We start from the raw sequence: 15,939 nt of genomic DNA, 5'->3' as shown, positions 1-15,939 counted from the left end.
TGTCATGAGAAAATCTGCCATGAAGCTGGACTTGGGTCAGCCCCCTGTGACCACGGCCCAACCCCCACAGGGAGGAAATTGTCCTCCTTCCCTCCCCCTGGCCCAACCTCCCCACCCATTGCGAAGTCCCCACTGCGAAATCCCCAGTGTCACTCTGGGCCAGAGCCTCTTCCTCTCAACTCAGACACACAGCAACACCCAAGCAATAAACACAAGGGATAAGGCAGGTTCTGCGGGAGCCAGGTCTGGGGGCAAGTCCTCTGTGATGAGAAGCGAAGGGAAGGAGAGGAGAAGGAGGGAGGCCGTTCTGTCTTCTGCAGCTGGGGAGAGTGCCCTGTTATAAGCCCTACCTAATGGGGTGGGACAATGGGTTCCAGAGAATACAGTCCAAAGCAGGAACAAAACGTGCAAGGAGGCCCTGGACAGCCCTGTGGATGTGCCATCCAGCTCCGTGGCTACAGTCCACATGTGTGCAGAGGCCTCTGCCACATCTCCATCAGTCCCCAGGAGATTCCACCTTGAACCTGCTCTCTCTCTCTCTCTCTCTTTCTCTCTCCGCCAAACCTGACACGTTTCAGGGGCTCCACTCCTCATATTTTCCCTTCCTCCAGGAGTCATCCCTGCCATGGGCTCCATCTGGACCAGATTCCAAGGAGCCCATGGCAGAGTGTGGCAGCAGTCTTGGCTCCTGGGCATTTTCCTTCGTGCCCTGCTGCAAGTGTATTTCTCCCTGTGCTTGGCAAGAAAGACCTGCTGGAGGGTGGCTGGTAGAAGGATAAGCTAGAAACCCACCTGTTGCCCAGATGGCCTGGCATGTTATGAGCAGGGCTGCACATAGAGCCTCCTGGTCCAGGAATGTCTCCTCCCGATGAGTCAGGGACTCTGAGCATCCAACAAGGCCTGCTCTGGGGACCCACACCACGGCAGATCCTCTCTCCAGCGTGAGGAGCACACTTGGTTCTTACCACCCCCATGTTACAGAGGTAGTTGCTAAGGAGCAAGCCAGGACTGGGACCCAGGGCAGATTTCCAGTTCTCTCTGCTGCCCCAAACTGCCAACGGATGCCTCTGTAATGTTGTTTCCCACTGTTTCTAGAGAATCCAGAGCAAGATGTTCTGGGAGACATGTACAAACGGTGCCAACAGCACCCAAGTGGATCTAGAAGCATGTGCCAGATACCAGGCATATGGTCATTTCCTGCTCACTCTCGCACTTGCTCTCTTTCTCTCTTTTTAAATTGGAAAGGCAGATTTATAGAAGGAGAGACAAAGAAAAACATCTCCCATCTGCTGATTCATTCCCCGAATGGCTGCAACAGCCAGATCTGAGCCAATCTGAAGCCAGGAGTCAGGAACTTCTTCTGGGTCTCCCACACGGGTGCAGGGTCCCAAGGCTTTGGACCATCTTCCACTGCTTTTCCAGGCCACAGGCAGGGAGCTGGAAGGGAATTGGAGCATCCAGGACATGAACTGGTATCCATATGGGATTCCGGCGGTTGCGAGGTAAGGATTTAGTCACTAATCCACCGCTCTGGGCTTGCTCATATCACACTCTAGTGCGTGGATGGTAGAGGAGGGTTGCCCCTGGAGGATTTGGGCTGGGATATACTCCTGGAACACCTCCCTCAAGTGTCCAACGTTAGCTCTGTTTTATAGAGGAAAAGGCTGAGGTTCCCAGACTTGATGTCATTTTTGGGGAGCTAACAAATAAAATTAGATTCCACACCAGGGTCTGCACCCAGATGCCAGGTAAGACCCAGCATGCAGCCCTGCCTTTCATTGCCACTGCTAGGGATCCCCACATGCCCTGCTGCCTTAACCTGCAGCAGAAGGATTAGGGGACAGGAAGCGGAGCCCATGGGGTCTAGCAACATCCTGGGTATAGCAACCCAAGCTAAGACCCTCCTTTTTACATGAAACGCAGGACACACCCACAAGACCATTCCCTCTAAGACTGATGGTGGGGGGCAAAGGGGCTGGCGACTGCATAGAGAGATCATGAGCTTTGGCCAAGGCCCACCAGCAAGCCATAGATCCTGAGCAAGGTGCTCCAGCACACAGCGGCAGAGCAGCCACCAAGCTGCCCAAGGCACAGCATGGCATGGGGCCTCAGTGCCATGCACAGCTGCTGACAATGCACTGCTCCTTCAGGCACGCCCACTGCCCAACCCAAGAAGGATAGCAGGAGGAAGCCCTTCCAATCTGCTAAGGGCCTTCTGGGTGTGATAAAACTAACCCCTGTCATCTCCTGTCTTCCTGCTTCCTTCCCTGAGATGTGAAAATGCCATTCAATTAAAGTAATTAATCTACCCGAAGGCCTGGGGCTCAGAACCCACACTGCAAGCAAGTGGTCAACCCCAGTGGCTTCCTGGGTAAAGACCCACAGGAAAGAGGAGGAGGAGGCCGCCATAGGCAGCTTGGCACAGAATCAGCTCCTCTAGTCACAGCCCCTCGAGCCTCCAAAGAGGGACCCCGTGTTTGCCAGTTGAATCCACATTTCCTCTCCTATGGCTGCCTCAATGGCCCTGGACTGCAGAGATCCTTAGGAGGTGCCAGGAACATGAACTAAAAACATCCCACTCTCCAATTGCATCCTCAACTCTCTCCTGAGCTGGAGGAAGCCCAGGCACCCAGCCCACTGGAGGCTGAGCCCGGGCCAGGAGAGCCAGGCAGGTCTCGGCTTTAGACACGTGCGGTGTGGCCCCGTGCAAGACTTACCCTCTCTGTGCCTTTTCTTTCTCTGCTGAGGAGTGGTGACTACGAGGCCTCCTCTGCTCACCCCGAAGCTACCGTGGGACACCAACCCTTGCTTGGCCGAAGCTAGTATGTGTCGTGACCCGCCTAGTGACGTGTGCACAGCAAGCAACCACAACTGTCACCATGTCACTGCAGGTTTGACTCACCCACTGCAGATTTACAGTGAGAGACAGGTGGAAAAAGAAAAATCTCCCATCCACTGGTTCACTCCCCAAATGGCTGCAATGTCTGGAGTTGGACCATTCTGAAGCTTCTTCCAGGATTCCCATATGGGTACAGGAACCCAAGCACTTGGGCTACCCTCTGCTGCTTTCCCAGGAGCACTAGCAGGGAGCCAGACTAGAAGTGGAGCACCCAGGACTCCAACTAGTGCCTATATGGGCACAGAAGAACGTGCAACCTATTATGGCCTGTATTTTTTGATCTGCTCATTCTGGTGGCCTGTCCATACCAGAATCACAGCTGTGCTCTCTGTGCCAGGCCCTGAGCCCAGAACCACCCAGGCCTCATCCCAAGCCCAGATCTGTCCCTCATCAGCTAGGAGACACAGGATAACTCCCTTCACCTCCATGAGGCTCCCTTGTCTCACAACAGTCCTAGTGGTAAGGCACAGGTGATGGTGGGCCCCCAGCCTGGTGGTCCCAGGGCCACCAGGAGGCCTTCTGCAGAACATCACTCCAGACAGGAGCTGTGGATGGAGCTTCTGGGTTAGGACATGACAGGTTAGGGCCCACACATTGGGGCCCCCACCTCTGTTTTTCTCCTACCCCCCAGCCACTTTCTATGCTTTTTACCTGGACCGGGCTGAGCCTCAGAGTCAGGAGATAGATGGAGAGAACAGGAGACAACAGAGTCCCCCACTCCCAGCTCTGCACACTGCCCAGGGGCAGCAAACCTCTGTCTTCCCATCCCTGGTGCCCAGAAGTACACACAGCAACAGCAGCTGAAAGTGCGTGCCAGGGACTGCCAGGCAGTGGGCACCGCAATGGGCAGAGATGCACAGGCCTTGCTCCACTAGTCTGAAAGTCTACATGGAGAGACAGATCCAGAGCAGGAAAGATGATTTCAAGCAGCGCAAGTGAGCAAGGTGGGAGAGGGTTCTACAGGGAGCAGGAGGACAGTGGCAGGAAGTGGCCACCAGGGGACAGAGAGGGAGACATTTCAGGCAGAAAGACCGCCAGCCAGCCAGTCCAGGACAGATGGGGTTCAGCGTACCACAAGCCTGGAGAGAGAAGGGAGCTGGGTCAAGGTGGGAGGGAGGGCAGAGGTCAAGGTTCAGCAGAACCCCTCCCCTTGCCAGGGCTTTGAGATAATGCAATTCAGAGGCATTGCATAGGGCACGGGAGACAGAGCATGACCTCTGCGGTCCAGGACCACAGAAGCTCAACAGCCAGTCACGGTTGCAACATGCAGAGGAGCATCATGTGAGGAAATATTTGGGAAGAGTTGGACGTTAATAGCAACTTTGCCAAAGATCGTTAGTGCTCATCGGAGACGGGGCTCAGCCGTGGCAAGGCATGCTCAGGGTGAGCGTGTTTGGTGTAGTTGGTCTGCCTGCTTTTCCCTCCTTCCTTGAGAAAGAGACAGAAAGATAGGTCCTATCTGCTGGTTTGCTCCTCAAATGCCTGCAGTGCAGGCCAAAGGCAAATGCCAGGAACATGCATTGCTTGAGCCCTCACTGCTCCTTGTGCACATTAGCAGGAAGCAGGAACTGGAGCGGCCAAGTGAAGGACTGAATCCAGGCACTCAGAGTGGGAGGCTAACATCTTTTTAAGATTTGTTTATTTTGATTGGAAAAGCAGATTTACAGAAAGAAGCAGAGACACAGAGAGAGAGAGAGATCCTCCATCTGCTGATTCACTCCCCTATTACAATGGCTATTACTAAGCTCATCCAAAGCCAGGAGCCAAGAGCTTCTTCAGGATCTCCCCTAGGTCCCAAGGCTTAGAGTCATCCTGCATTGCTTCCCCAAGCCAAAAGCAGAGACCTGGATGGGAAGTGGAGCAACTAGGACATGAACCGGCACCTATATGGGATGCTGCCACTAAAAGGTGGAGGATAGCCAATTGAGCCAGCCCACAAAACTAGCATCCTCTCTGCTAGGCTAAATCCTGCTCTTTAACAAAATCTGATTCCAAAGGACAACGCTGAAATGACACACCCTCCAGGGTAATTCTCAGCCTTCAGGGTAATTCTCCCAGCCTCGGGGAAATAGGGACATATACACACACTCAAGTAACACTTTGTTTACCCCGTGCACACATTGCTGTCAAAGCGCCATCAGCTCCTTGCTCCTCCGCGGTGGCTGAACTGGAAAACCCAATGCGCTGAGTCCCTCCCAGAACTCCTATTTCCCAGGTGCTCAGGTGTCCTGAAGAACCTACTCAACCCCACGTTTCCCCGCTACACACACACACTGGAAGGATGGAAAGTCAGAACCCCATTGGGGTCTATGGTGCTGTTGTCCTGCAGCATAGGGCAGAGCTCACCAACCCATCTGCTAACACCCAGAGTTTAGATCACACATTCACAATACGGCCAGGATGGAACCCCGGCTCAGGCACTCAGCAAACCAGTGCTGGAGAGTTCCCAAGCCATGCCTTCACCATCAACTTGGAGCACTGAAGGTACTTAGGAACAGGGAGACGTCGAAGTCCTGGCTTCACATGCTAAACCGCAATCACCGCGGAGCCCAAAGTCACTTCCACAGGATGTGCCATCACGCCAAGAAGTGGCCTTGACTCCCCACCAAGCCAGAGAGACTCACCTGCACCCTTGCTTCCAACTTGTACCGTAGACCAAGTTCACCTTTTTTTGGAGAACTTGGAATCCAAAATAAATAAGTAAATAAACAAACACTTGATTTAGATGTACTAATTTGAGTTTTCTGATAACTCTGCTGAACCATAATTGATTTTCAATAGTATGAGGGGAGGCAGCTTTCAAAACCTGTGGGAAATGGACTTAAAAGATGAATCGGCTTTAATGCCAAAACAATCAGGAAACCAGGATATGTTCATGGGGGGGGGGCGGGGTGCCCCCCAGTGGCATAGCACACTGATCCTCCTCCTACTGTGCTGGCTTTCCATATGGGCACCTGTTCAGGTCCCAGCTGTTCCACTTCCCATTCACTTCCCATCCATTTCCCATCCAACCCCCTGCTTGTGGCCTGGAAAAGCGACAGAGGATGACCCAAGGCCTTGGGACCTTGCACTCTCATGGGGGACCTGAAAGGAACTCCCGGATCCTGGCTTCAGACAGGCTCAGTTTTGGCCATTTGGGGAGTAAATCGGAGCACAGAAGGTCTTTCTCTCTGCGTCTCTCCTCCTCTATGAATGTGCCTCTCAAAGAAAGCGTTTGCAGAAATGGTGTGTTTCGAAAACATCACGCATGGATCTGAAAATATTTGCACCCAGACGAATGTCTCGCTTTTCATTCTGGTTTTTCCTTGGGCTTTTTAAGGTGTCCTCATTTAAGCCCTCCTGGGCAGAGCCACAGTGTGACTAACATCACAGTGATGGTAGAAGAATCAGCTGGTTTATTTGACCAGCATCTCGTGCTGGGCACAAATCGATATGGAAGACAAAGGGCTGGAGCCCACCCAGGCTAAAAGGAGAGACAAACAACAAAACACCCATGGAAATTTCATGTTGCTGCTGAGAAGTGCCACAGCGGAGGGGGGAGGGGTACAGAGGCCACCCAAATGGCTTTAGGACACTGCCTTGCTGAAGGGATATACGAACTGGGCTCTGAAGCATCTGTAGGAATTAGCCAGAGAAAGGAGTCTGTGGTGGGAATGAAAAGAGAGGTCCCTTGCAAAGGACTGGCTGTCAGTTTCAGTAACTGGGGAGCCCCCGGGTGTTCTTAATGATAAGCGGATGTGAGCAGATCTGAAGCTCCAAAGCTGCTTCTGGCTTCCCAGCCAGGACTAACACCATCCAGGGAGCCGTTCTGCCTCCAGCTCCTCCTCGCCCTGACTCATCCCCAAAGTGACAGACTCTTCCAAGCAACAAGTTGGTCAGGAAGCCAGGCCACAGTCATGGTTTTGAAAACCGCCCTTGGAAGCAGAGGTGGCGATCCCCTGAATTAGCATGACCCTGACTGGCCTCAGCTTCAAGCGCCCAGAAAAGGCGAGTGTGGGTTTGATCGGAGGCACCGAGGGGGTGAATCTCAAAAGCAGGAGCCCAGTCTGAACGCCGATCAAGACTGCAAGTTGCTCCAAGAAAAACACGCTGTGGTGAAGGACCTAAGGCATGGGATCTACCAGGCTGCGCATCCGCAAGCAGTTGCATGGGGCTCCTGAGACAGGGAACCGTCAAGGTCAAAAGCACCATACCGGATGTCTCAGCTGACTAACTCTTCCAATACATTGACCATCAGTTGTTGCTTTCTTTTGAAGATATTTTTTATTTATTGGAAAAACACTTTTACAGAGAGAAGGAGAAACAGAAAAATCATTCATCCACTGGTTCACTACCCAAATGGCTGCAACAGGCTGCAACAGTCAGAGCTGAGCCTGCTGACCTGAAGCCAGGAGCCAGAAGCTTCTTCTGGGTTTCCCCAATGGGTGTAGGGTCCCAAGGCTTGGGTCATCCTCCACTGCTTTCCCGGGCCACAGGCAGGGAGCTGGATGGGAAGTGAAGCAAGCAGCACTCTCAGTAGCATCCATATGGGATAACAGTACTTGCAGGCGAAAGATCAGCCTGTTGAGCCCTGTGTCACCCTCATTGTAAAAAGAAAAAGAAAGGGAGAGAGAGAGAAAAAGGAAGGAAGGAAGGAAGGAGGGAAGGAAGGAAGGAAGGAAGGAAGGAAGGAAGGAAGGAAGGAAGGAAGGAAGGAAGGAGAAAACTGGATGCAGAGCAGGTGTGACTATGGACTTACAAGGATGATGGGACAGAAACCAGGGAAGAGCGACCACATCTGTAACCATGGAGACAGAGAACCATGTCTAAGGGCAGGAAAATGAAATTCATGGGACACTGACATGTGGCCCAGGGCAGCCTGGAGGAGGAAGAGGAGGGAGGGGGAGAGGGGGGATGGCTCCAGAGGTAGACAGAACTGGCTCGTGCAAGTCCACAGGCTCTGCCTTCAACATGGGAGACACGAGCAGAGAGCCATACTGTGGGCAGCTAGAAATGGGGCTGCAGCTAGACATGTCATCCAGGCGTGGGTGCTGGCAGAGACCCCGGTACTGGGTCAGGCCACTACGTCAAGACTGTGGAACTAGCAGAGAAGAGGCCTGGGGGCTTGGAGTGGAGGCAATCCGACAGTCTAGGAGAGGAAGCTAGCAGCCAACATGCAGGAAGACACAGCACAACAGATGGGTCCTCTCAAGGAGACACTGGGCACCAGCCTTGATCACAGCCTAGATGTCAAGGCAGATTGGAACACGAAACACCCTTAGGCAATCCTTCCAAATCGAGGGTCAAGAGGACACAGGAGGTAGGGAGCCATGAGTAACATAAAGCTGCTTTTCACGGCCAGAGACATTGAACGGTGTTTATCATGCAGTGTTGGGAAGCATCTTCCACGCATGCGTGAAACCAGGTCCCTACCCCTTATTAAGGCCACACTCCCTGCTGGTGAGCACTCCCTTTTTGGCCTGAAGAGGGTTCTGGGAGACAGGCAGATCGGCTGCCTTGCAACCACTCTTTCCACATTGGCTTTGGGAAACTCACCCCTAATGCAACATCAGTGAGCTCCTGGGGCTACCAGGGAGGACAGAGCACAAACCAGAGAGAAGAGCCCCCCAAAACATGCATGAAGCCATTGCCTCCAGGTCACTCCACCCCTGAGTCTCCCTCCACATGCGACGCGGTCCTCAGGCTCCTGTGCAAGCTGTTCAGCTACAGGCGGCAGGTACCCTGGGTTCCCTGCTGGGTGGTAAGGACAAGAAACTCTGAATGTTTTCCATGACCTAGGCCCTTTATACTCAAGGCCAAGGGTCTTATTTCTTTTAAATATATATATTCCTTTTTATTGGAAAGGCATATTTAGGTAGATCTTTCATCTACTGGATCACTCTCCAAATGGCTACAATGGCCAGAGCTGAGCCACTGTGAAGCCAGGAGCTCCTTTTTCTTTTTTAACATTTATTTTATTCGTTTTGATGGAAAGTCAGATATACAGAGAGGATGCAACAGCCGGTGCTGTGCCAATCCAAAGCCAGGAACCCGGAGCCTCCTGCAGGCCTCTCACACAGGTGCAGGGTCCCAAGGCTCTGGGCCGTCCTTGACTGCTTCCCCAGGCCACAAGCAGGAAGCTGGATGGAAAATGGGGTTGCCGGGATTAGAACCAGCACTCATATGGGATCCCAGTACATGCAATGAGAGGAATTAAGCTGCTAGACTACTGCACTGGACACGAAGCCAGGAGTTTCTTTCAGGTCTCCCATGTGGGTGTAGGGACCATCCTCCATCTCCCTTGGCAGGCCATAAGCAGAGAGCATTTGGGACTCCAACCAGTGCCCATAAAGGATGCTGGTACTACAGGTGGAGTATTGAACTGCTATGCCACCATGCTGGGCTCTCTCTCTCTCCCTGCCCCACCTACCTTTTGCACAAAACTGTCTTAATCGTGTTCCATCTCCCAGAAGAAAGAAAACCAAGATCAGGAAGAACTCGACATAGAACATGGCTGCAAGCAGTCCCTGAGCTTCTGCGATCATGCGAAGGAGGGGAAACCACCACCACCGCTTCCTGAAGCATATGGACTAGCACGCACGCGCTGTGGCAGTTCCACCTCACGCCATAGAAAAGACAAGCTCAGCCTGCTGCAGGGACCAGGAGGAGGCCCAACTGAACCAGCCCAGGGAGTCGGGGACGGGCCCTCGCCGTATGGCTAACGACGCAAAGCACCTCGGGAGGACTCTCTGAAGAAATACGCTCCCCAAATTTGAGTTACTATGATTATTAATATTATTAATAAACTGCCTTGGACTAGATTAATATCCAGGCGCCACAAGCCAGGAGGTCTTCCGAAAGCCCCACTGGTGTGCAGGGAACATTTGCATGGTGGATGTGTTTTAATGAGTTTCCACTTCTTGCCCAGCACTCCCAGCATCCTCCGGGGAAGCTTTTTGGTTCTTTTAGCTGTCAAAACAGAGGCTCAAGCTTCCTGCCAGGCGGCTGCGGAACACGGCACCACCGTGTGCTGAGTGGACTTGAGTTTGACCATTCCGGCTCTCTTTCTTGCAAAGCCTCAGTTAGTGATCCTGTGTAGGAGAAGGCCTGTGGCCATCTTTTACCAGCATAACTGGACAGATTCTTTTCAAAATCCCAAAGATTCCTGAAGATTCCATGGGCCACAGACTAGTGAATGACTATCAGAGGGAAGAAAAATAGCCTTTAGGTTGATTTTTCTTTTTTTTTTTTTTTTTTTTATGGAAAAGCAGATTTACACAGAGAAGGGAAAACAGAGAGGAAGATCTTTTGACTGCCAGCTCACTCCCCCAAATGACCACAACAGCTAGAACTAAGCCGATCTGAGGCCAGGAGCCTTGGGCCATGCTCTGTTGCTTTCCCAGGCCACAAGCAGGCAGCCAGATTGGAAGTGGAGCAGTCAGGATACAAACTTGTGCCCATATGGGATCCCAGCATTTGCAGAGGGGAGAATTAGCCAATTGAATCATCATGCCAGGCGCTTGATTGATTTTTTTCACCCAAACACCCAAATTTCTGTGTGTTTAGACTTTCATTTAGTTCAAGTTCAAATTTTCAAAGAAAAACAAACTGAAAGGTAGCTGTGTCATGGTTTCCCCGGCATGTAGTTATTTGGTCTGACGCACATCCCCAGGCCATCAGGGTCCACTGACGTTCTTTGTCCTCTCATCTCCAGATGAGCAGTGATGCAACCCAACACAAGCATGCAAAGAAGTTTGAAAACTGCAAATCTTAAAGCCCAGCCAGGCGGGGACCTGCAGCCCCTGCTTCTCTAACAGGTATGTATCATGCCAATATTCCTTTCCACTCCATTTCCCGTTCTCCTTTGCCATAGAAACCATTTCAAGATGCTCTAGGCACACTCATCCATGTTGCTTTTGCTGCCTGCGATCTAGCTGTCTCCTGCCATGGCCTCCAGCTGATGAGACGAGGGACAGGGAGCAAGCTGATGGATTTAAAGTCTACTGATGTCAATGTGAAACACACCTGGAAAAGCAATGTCTAGGGCTTGATCAAAACTGGGTACCACTGGCCAATCCAGCAGACACGTTCTATTCCCCATCATAGGCCCACGACCCACCCTGACAGGCCCCCAGGCAGAGCTGTCCCATTCACATTCTGTACTTCTTTCTCTCGCAGAGAAAAACACACCCTCCTACCACCACCTGGTACCTGCACAGGGAGGCGCTCTGAATCTGCAGGCTGAGGACTGTACCTGACCCCTGCCAGAAGCACTGCCCACACAGGAGCCCAACGGTGGATGGAAAAACGATCTCCCCAGGGCTGACAGATGATGCAGGGAAACAAGAAGTGCACCGATGGGTTCAGCGACTCTTCTAGCATCGGCAGCGTGCTGGACGATGCCGACAGGGAGGTGAGCAGCCTCACAGACCGGGCTTTCCGGAGCCTGTGCCTCTCGGAGGGCGCACCCTTCCAGGATTCCGAGCTCGGCCTATCCCCAGATTCCACCTGCCAGGTGCTGGGCACAGTGAGCCACACCCATCGCAAAAGTGGTCTCTGGAGCCAGCTGCCGGCACAAGGCACAGAGCATGCAGGCTGGGCAGCCACCTTCCAACAGCTACCCAAGTACGTTCAGGGTGAGGAAAGATACCATAAAAGCAGCCCCCCACTCACCCCGGCCCAGAGAAGACTAGAGGTGCCAGTTGCAGGCCTAAGGAACAGCGCCAAGCCCGGCTCCAAGGTCTCGACTCTCATCAAATCCTTCGACAGGCCTGAGAGCCAGCGTGGCGACAGCCGGCCTCCTCCCAGCAAGCCCCCTGTTCTAAAAACCACCCCCAAATTCGCCCCTCTCCCAGACAGCGGTGTCAACTTCTGCTTCGATTCTGCCTTCCTGACTGTCAGAAGGGTGCCCGCCGAGGCATCCAGCACCCATCCGAGCAGCCACCAACCCAGCAGGCAGCTCGGAGACGGGGAGACCCCAGAAAACACTGACGTGGCCTGTCCTGGCTCCAGCAGCTTCCTCCCTAGCCCAGACACTGCAGCCGCCTCATCGCGGTTCCCCTCCCCACCCCACAAGCCAGTCAAGGGGGAGCCTGGAAGGGCTCCAGAGTGGGCACCTAAAGGGACCTTCCTGCACAGCGAAAACAGTGCCTTTGAGTCGTGGAACGCTCACCAACCCAGGCTGCTGGAGAGAAAGGAAGCCACTGAGCCCACCCCTGAAATCAGAGCCCCCGCGTGCCACCAGGACACCCCCGTTCTGCTCAGGGAGCCCCAGCCCCCAGAGCACCAAGTGTCCCCCTGCCCAGTCCGAGTCAGCAGCAGTCAGGAAGACAGCAGACTAGCCACGGGAGCTCTGCCAGCCTCAGGACCCTGGGGGCTCCGGACTCCAGGATCACAGGTGTTCCCGATGGAGGGAGAAACTTTGGGCTCGCAGCCCGACCCCCAGGTGAAATCTACCCAGCCTCCATGGAGAAAGCCAAAGGCGGGCAAGGGAGGCAAGGCAGGTCTGCAGGAGGGGCCGGAAAGAAAGCAGCAGAGCATCAGGAGTGGGGGGCTGCCCCTGTACCCCAAGCACAGCCCCCAAGGGCAGTTTCCTGAACCTGAGGCTGCCGACACCTCCGGAGACCCCAATCAGCACTGTGACCCTCCATTCAACATCAGTAAGCTCCTGACCCCCATTATCCCCACCAAACATGTCCTGGACTCCTCGGCCAGCCAGCCACCAGACACGAGCCCCTCCCCGCCAGGCCAGCTCAATGGCTACCAAGAGAAGGAGCCAGATGAGCAGCCAGCACGGGACAGCTACAAGTCCAAGGCACCCAGCCTGCTGTTCAACCTCAAAGACATGCGGAAACGTGTCAAGAGCACCTACAGCCCCTCGCCCCTCCTGAAAGGGCTGGATGAGCAGAGCAGGAGCAAAGCTGACGACGGCCAGGGTGAAGCCCTGAGCAATGGGCTGCTCATCCCTAACGGCTTGGAGGAGGGCCTGGCCGATGCTCCCTCTGCAGCGCCCCCCGGCGCCCAGAAAGATTCCCCAGTCCAGCCCGGTGAGGCCTCCTCCACAGGCAGCTATGCAACCTTGGGCTTGCCTCTTGCTCCTGCCAAAGCTCCATTCTGTGCCAACAGGGAGAGGAGCAGCGATGACAAGTCAGAGACGGGTCCCACCAGCTCCAGCTTCCATCCAGACGCTAGGGAACGCCACCCCAGGAAACACCTATCCCTGAAGCTCTGTGACACACAGGTTGAAGCTGCCATGGCAGAGCGAAAGGAGCCGCAGCAGCAGCAGCTGGAGAACGGGCTCCCAAGATCCATCTCCCAGGACACAGAGTCCGAGAGAGAGCTGGGGCTTCCCAATACCCCGTTGACGCCAAAATTCTCCCCGGGGCCCCTGTCACCTGAGGAAGAGGATGTGTTCTATAGTGACAGCCAGTCTGATTTTGTGCCAGGCCTCAAAGGCAAGGCCAAATTGAGCACCAGCTCTTCAGAGCAATCCTTTGCTTCTTTTGACGACCAGCAGAAAACATGGTTTGTCGCTGAGAGCCAGCGGGATGATAGAATGGATAATGATGCTGAAGGCAGGAGAGGAGGTGATGGTGAGGAAGAGAAGCGGAATGCGGAAGGCAGCAGGGATGGGAAGGAATGCAGGGAAGAAGGCCGCCAGGAGGAAGTGACCTGGAGAGGAGACAAGAGCAGCAAGGCATCCATGGGGGAAGAGAATTTCAGGGGCTCTGGCACGGAGGTAGTTAGGGACACAGGCCTGGCACACGCCAAAGGCCCCGCCCCTTCGCCACTGTCTGCAGCCAACAGGCACGTCCTGTTTGCCATCAAGGACAACACGCTCAGGGCCACCCCGGTCATCAGGCCAGTAATGCTGCCTCTTTTGAGGACTATGTCCTCTGAGGACTCCCCGAGCAGCAACCACAAAGGGGAAGACTCACCCCGGCCAGGACGGGCTGGGGATGCTGGACTCCGGACCCCTGAAGGCCAAGAAGGGATCGGCAACTGCTGCACCCCCACTGCCTCCCAGGATCTGGGGGACGTGAGCCAGATGCCCAGGGTGACCAGGAGAGAGCCCTCCCAGAGGGAACCACCAGAAGATCTGCCGGCTCTATCATTGGTGGGAGAGCGGGATGGGAAGAAGCCAGCCCCAGATGCCACCCACAGGGCCCCCAGGAGCCAGAGCAGTTCCACAGAGGCACAAAGGGCAGCCAGGTCATGGGACATTCCCACCATCACCCTACCAGAGGGTGACCTGGGAGATCAGCTGCCACCCCCACCACCCCCTCTGCCACCGGACACCTGCTGGGAGGAGCAGATACAAAGTTTCCAGAATCGCTTTTTGGCCACACCCAGAGGTGGGAGAAGACAGATTCCTGGGGAGGCAACCGTGGGGGTGATCTCCCCCAACCCCAGCTCCTTGGGGGATAGCAGTGCATACTCCCCCGCTGCCAGTAGCATTTGGGACGATGCTTCCCAAGCTCCCAGCGAGCTGGGGCTGCTGTTTCAGGAACCCTCGGGAGCCAGTCCCTGGGCCAGCCCCGGCCCTGCCAGGGTCACCCGGCGCGAGGACCTGACGCACGCCCTGGCATGGGAAGCGACAGGATCCGATCCACAATTCGAGGCACCCTCCGAAGACCTGCGGACTCTGTCACCTCCTCCAAGAGGCGAGTGGCTGGACACGGCGACCCGCAGCGCCTCGGGCGCACCTGAGAGACCTGAGCCGCCTGCACAGTCCCTGCTGCCACCACCACCGCCGCCAGAGAGGGCGACCGGTAGGCCCCCGGCAGTCCCACCCAAGACCGAGAAGGCCCTGCGGCGCGCCAAGAAGCTGGCCAGCAAGCGGCGGAAGGCCGACCTGGCACAGGAGAAACCGGTAGAACGAGGGGATGCGGAGGACTGGGCACGCACCGAGCCAAGACCGCCTTCCCCTGGAGACAGGCCCCGACCCCGGTTCCCAGCGCTGCGCTCCCTACCGCCCCCCGCGCACCGCCACTCCGTGTCCGGCTTCCCGGAACCCGTGGGGAAATGGCGTGGGGGTAACCAGGTCCCCACGCCCTTGCCCCCGTTCTCCGCCACCCAGAAGGTCCTGCAGGACCCCCAGTCAGGAGAGTACTTCGTCTTCGACCTGCCGCTGCAGATGAAGATCAAGACTTTCTATGACCCTGAGACGGGCAAGTACGTCAAGGTCTCCATCCCGACCTCCGACGGGGGCTCTCCTGAGCCGCCGCCCGCAGACGCCAGGGCGGCCCCCTACATCTTGTACCCGGGCTGCCGGCCCGTGCCCGTGACCGCCCTGATGCCACTGCGCTGCTCCTCCCAGCTGGCAGCTCCCACCTTCCTCCGCCAGGGCCCACGCGCCCGACCCCAGAGCACGGACAAAGACGAGGAGCGCGCTGGGTTGCAGCCTAGCGCTGGGTCCCAGGAGGAGTCCGCTCTGCGTGCGCCACCCGCGCAGGGCTTCCAGGGGCTGCCCAGGAACCCAGAAGGGGCAGGCGCGGAAGCTCCAGACCTGGGCATCATCTCCACCGACGATCTAGAGGACTTCGCCACCGAAGGCGTTTCTTGAGGGTCATGGCCCACCCCCCAGGCCCCGCCCCACTCCCCACCAGAGCTTAAGCCCCACTCCCCCAGAGCAGTGTATGAGGCGTGCACACACGCACATCCGCAGAACACCCAGACAGCCGCACACACTCAACCATTTCGTGCTTCCCCCGGGCCCACCAGCAGGTGCTGGTCCTCTGAGGGAGGGGCCTGCTTACATAGTCTGCTCCTTCTATGCCCCCTCCTTTAGGCAGCCCTCTCACTGTCTCTTCCTCTGGCCCTGTCACCAGGGTGGGTGGGGCGCCTGGCAGCTGCCTTCCAAAGATGCTTGAGCTGCTACTACAGCCAAGCTGTCCCTGGTCAGGGTCAGGGAGGCGTGCTGGGTGAAACCCTGAGAAATGCTGAACCTTGCTGTGGGCCGGAAAAACACCCCTCACCAAGCAGACCCCCTGCCTGGGCTGCACACCCTCCGCCCACCACCCACTCTCCACCCCAAGGGTCAGCACAGCCCAGGAGTTCTG

The 15,939-nt window shown here is 55.6% G+C and overlaps 1 protein-coding gene across 1 annotated transcript; it reads left to right on the top strand.

Moving 5' to 3' along the window:
• Nucleotides 1–11,207: 11,207 nt before the first annotated feature.
• On the top strand, nucleotides 11,208–15,443 carry CUNH10orf71 (chromosome unknown C10orf71 homolog). Its single transcript, XM_040970321.1, has one exon. The coding sequence runs from the start codon at nucleotides 11,208–11,210 to the stop codon at nucleotides 15,441–15,443; it is 4,236 nt and encodes a 1,411-aa protein (XP_040826255.1).
• Nucleotides 15,444–15,939: the final 496 nt, after the last annotated feature.

This window comes from Ochotona curzoniae, unplaced genomic scaffold (genome assembly GCF_017591425.1).
Source record: "Ochotona curzoniae isolate NIBS_2020 unplaced genomic scaffold, NIBS_Ocur_1.0 scaffold_4763, whole genome shotgun sequence".
NCBI classification, from domain to species: domain Eukaryota; kingdom Metazoa; phylum Chordata; class Mammalia; order Lagomorpha; family Ochotonidae; genus Ochotona; species Ochotona curzoniae.
This window is presented reverse-complemented; position numbering and strand designations above follow the sequence as displayed.

Excerpts from the sequence above, each read along its gene's own strand:
- CUNH10orf71 (XM_040970321.1), top strand. The coding sequence starts at position 11,208 with ATGATGCAGGGAAACAAGAAGTGCACCGATGGGTTCAGCGACTCTTCT.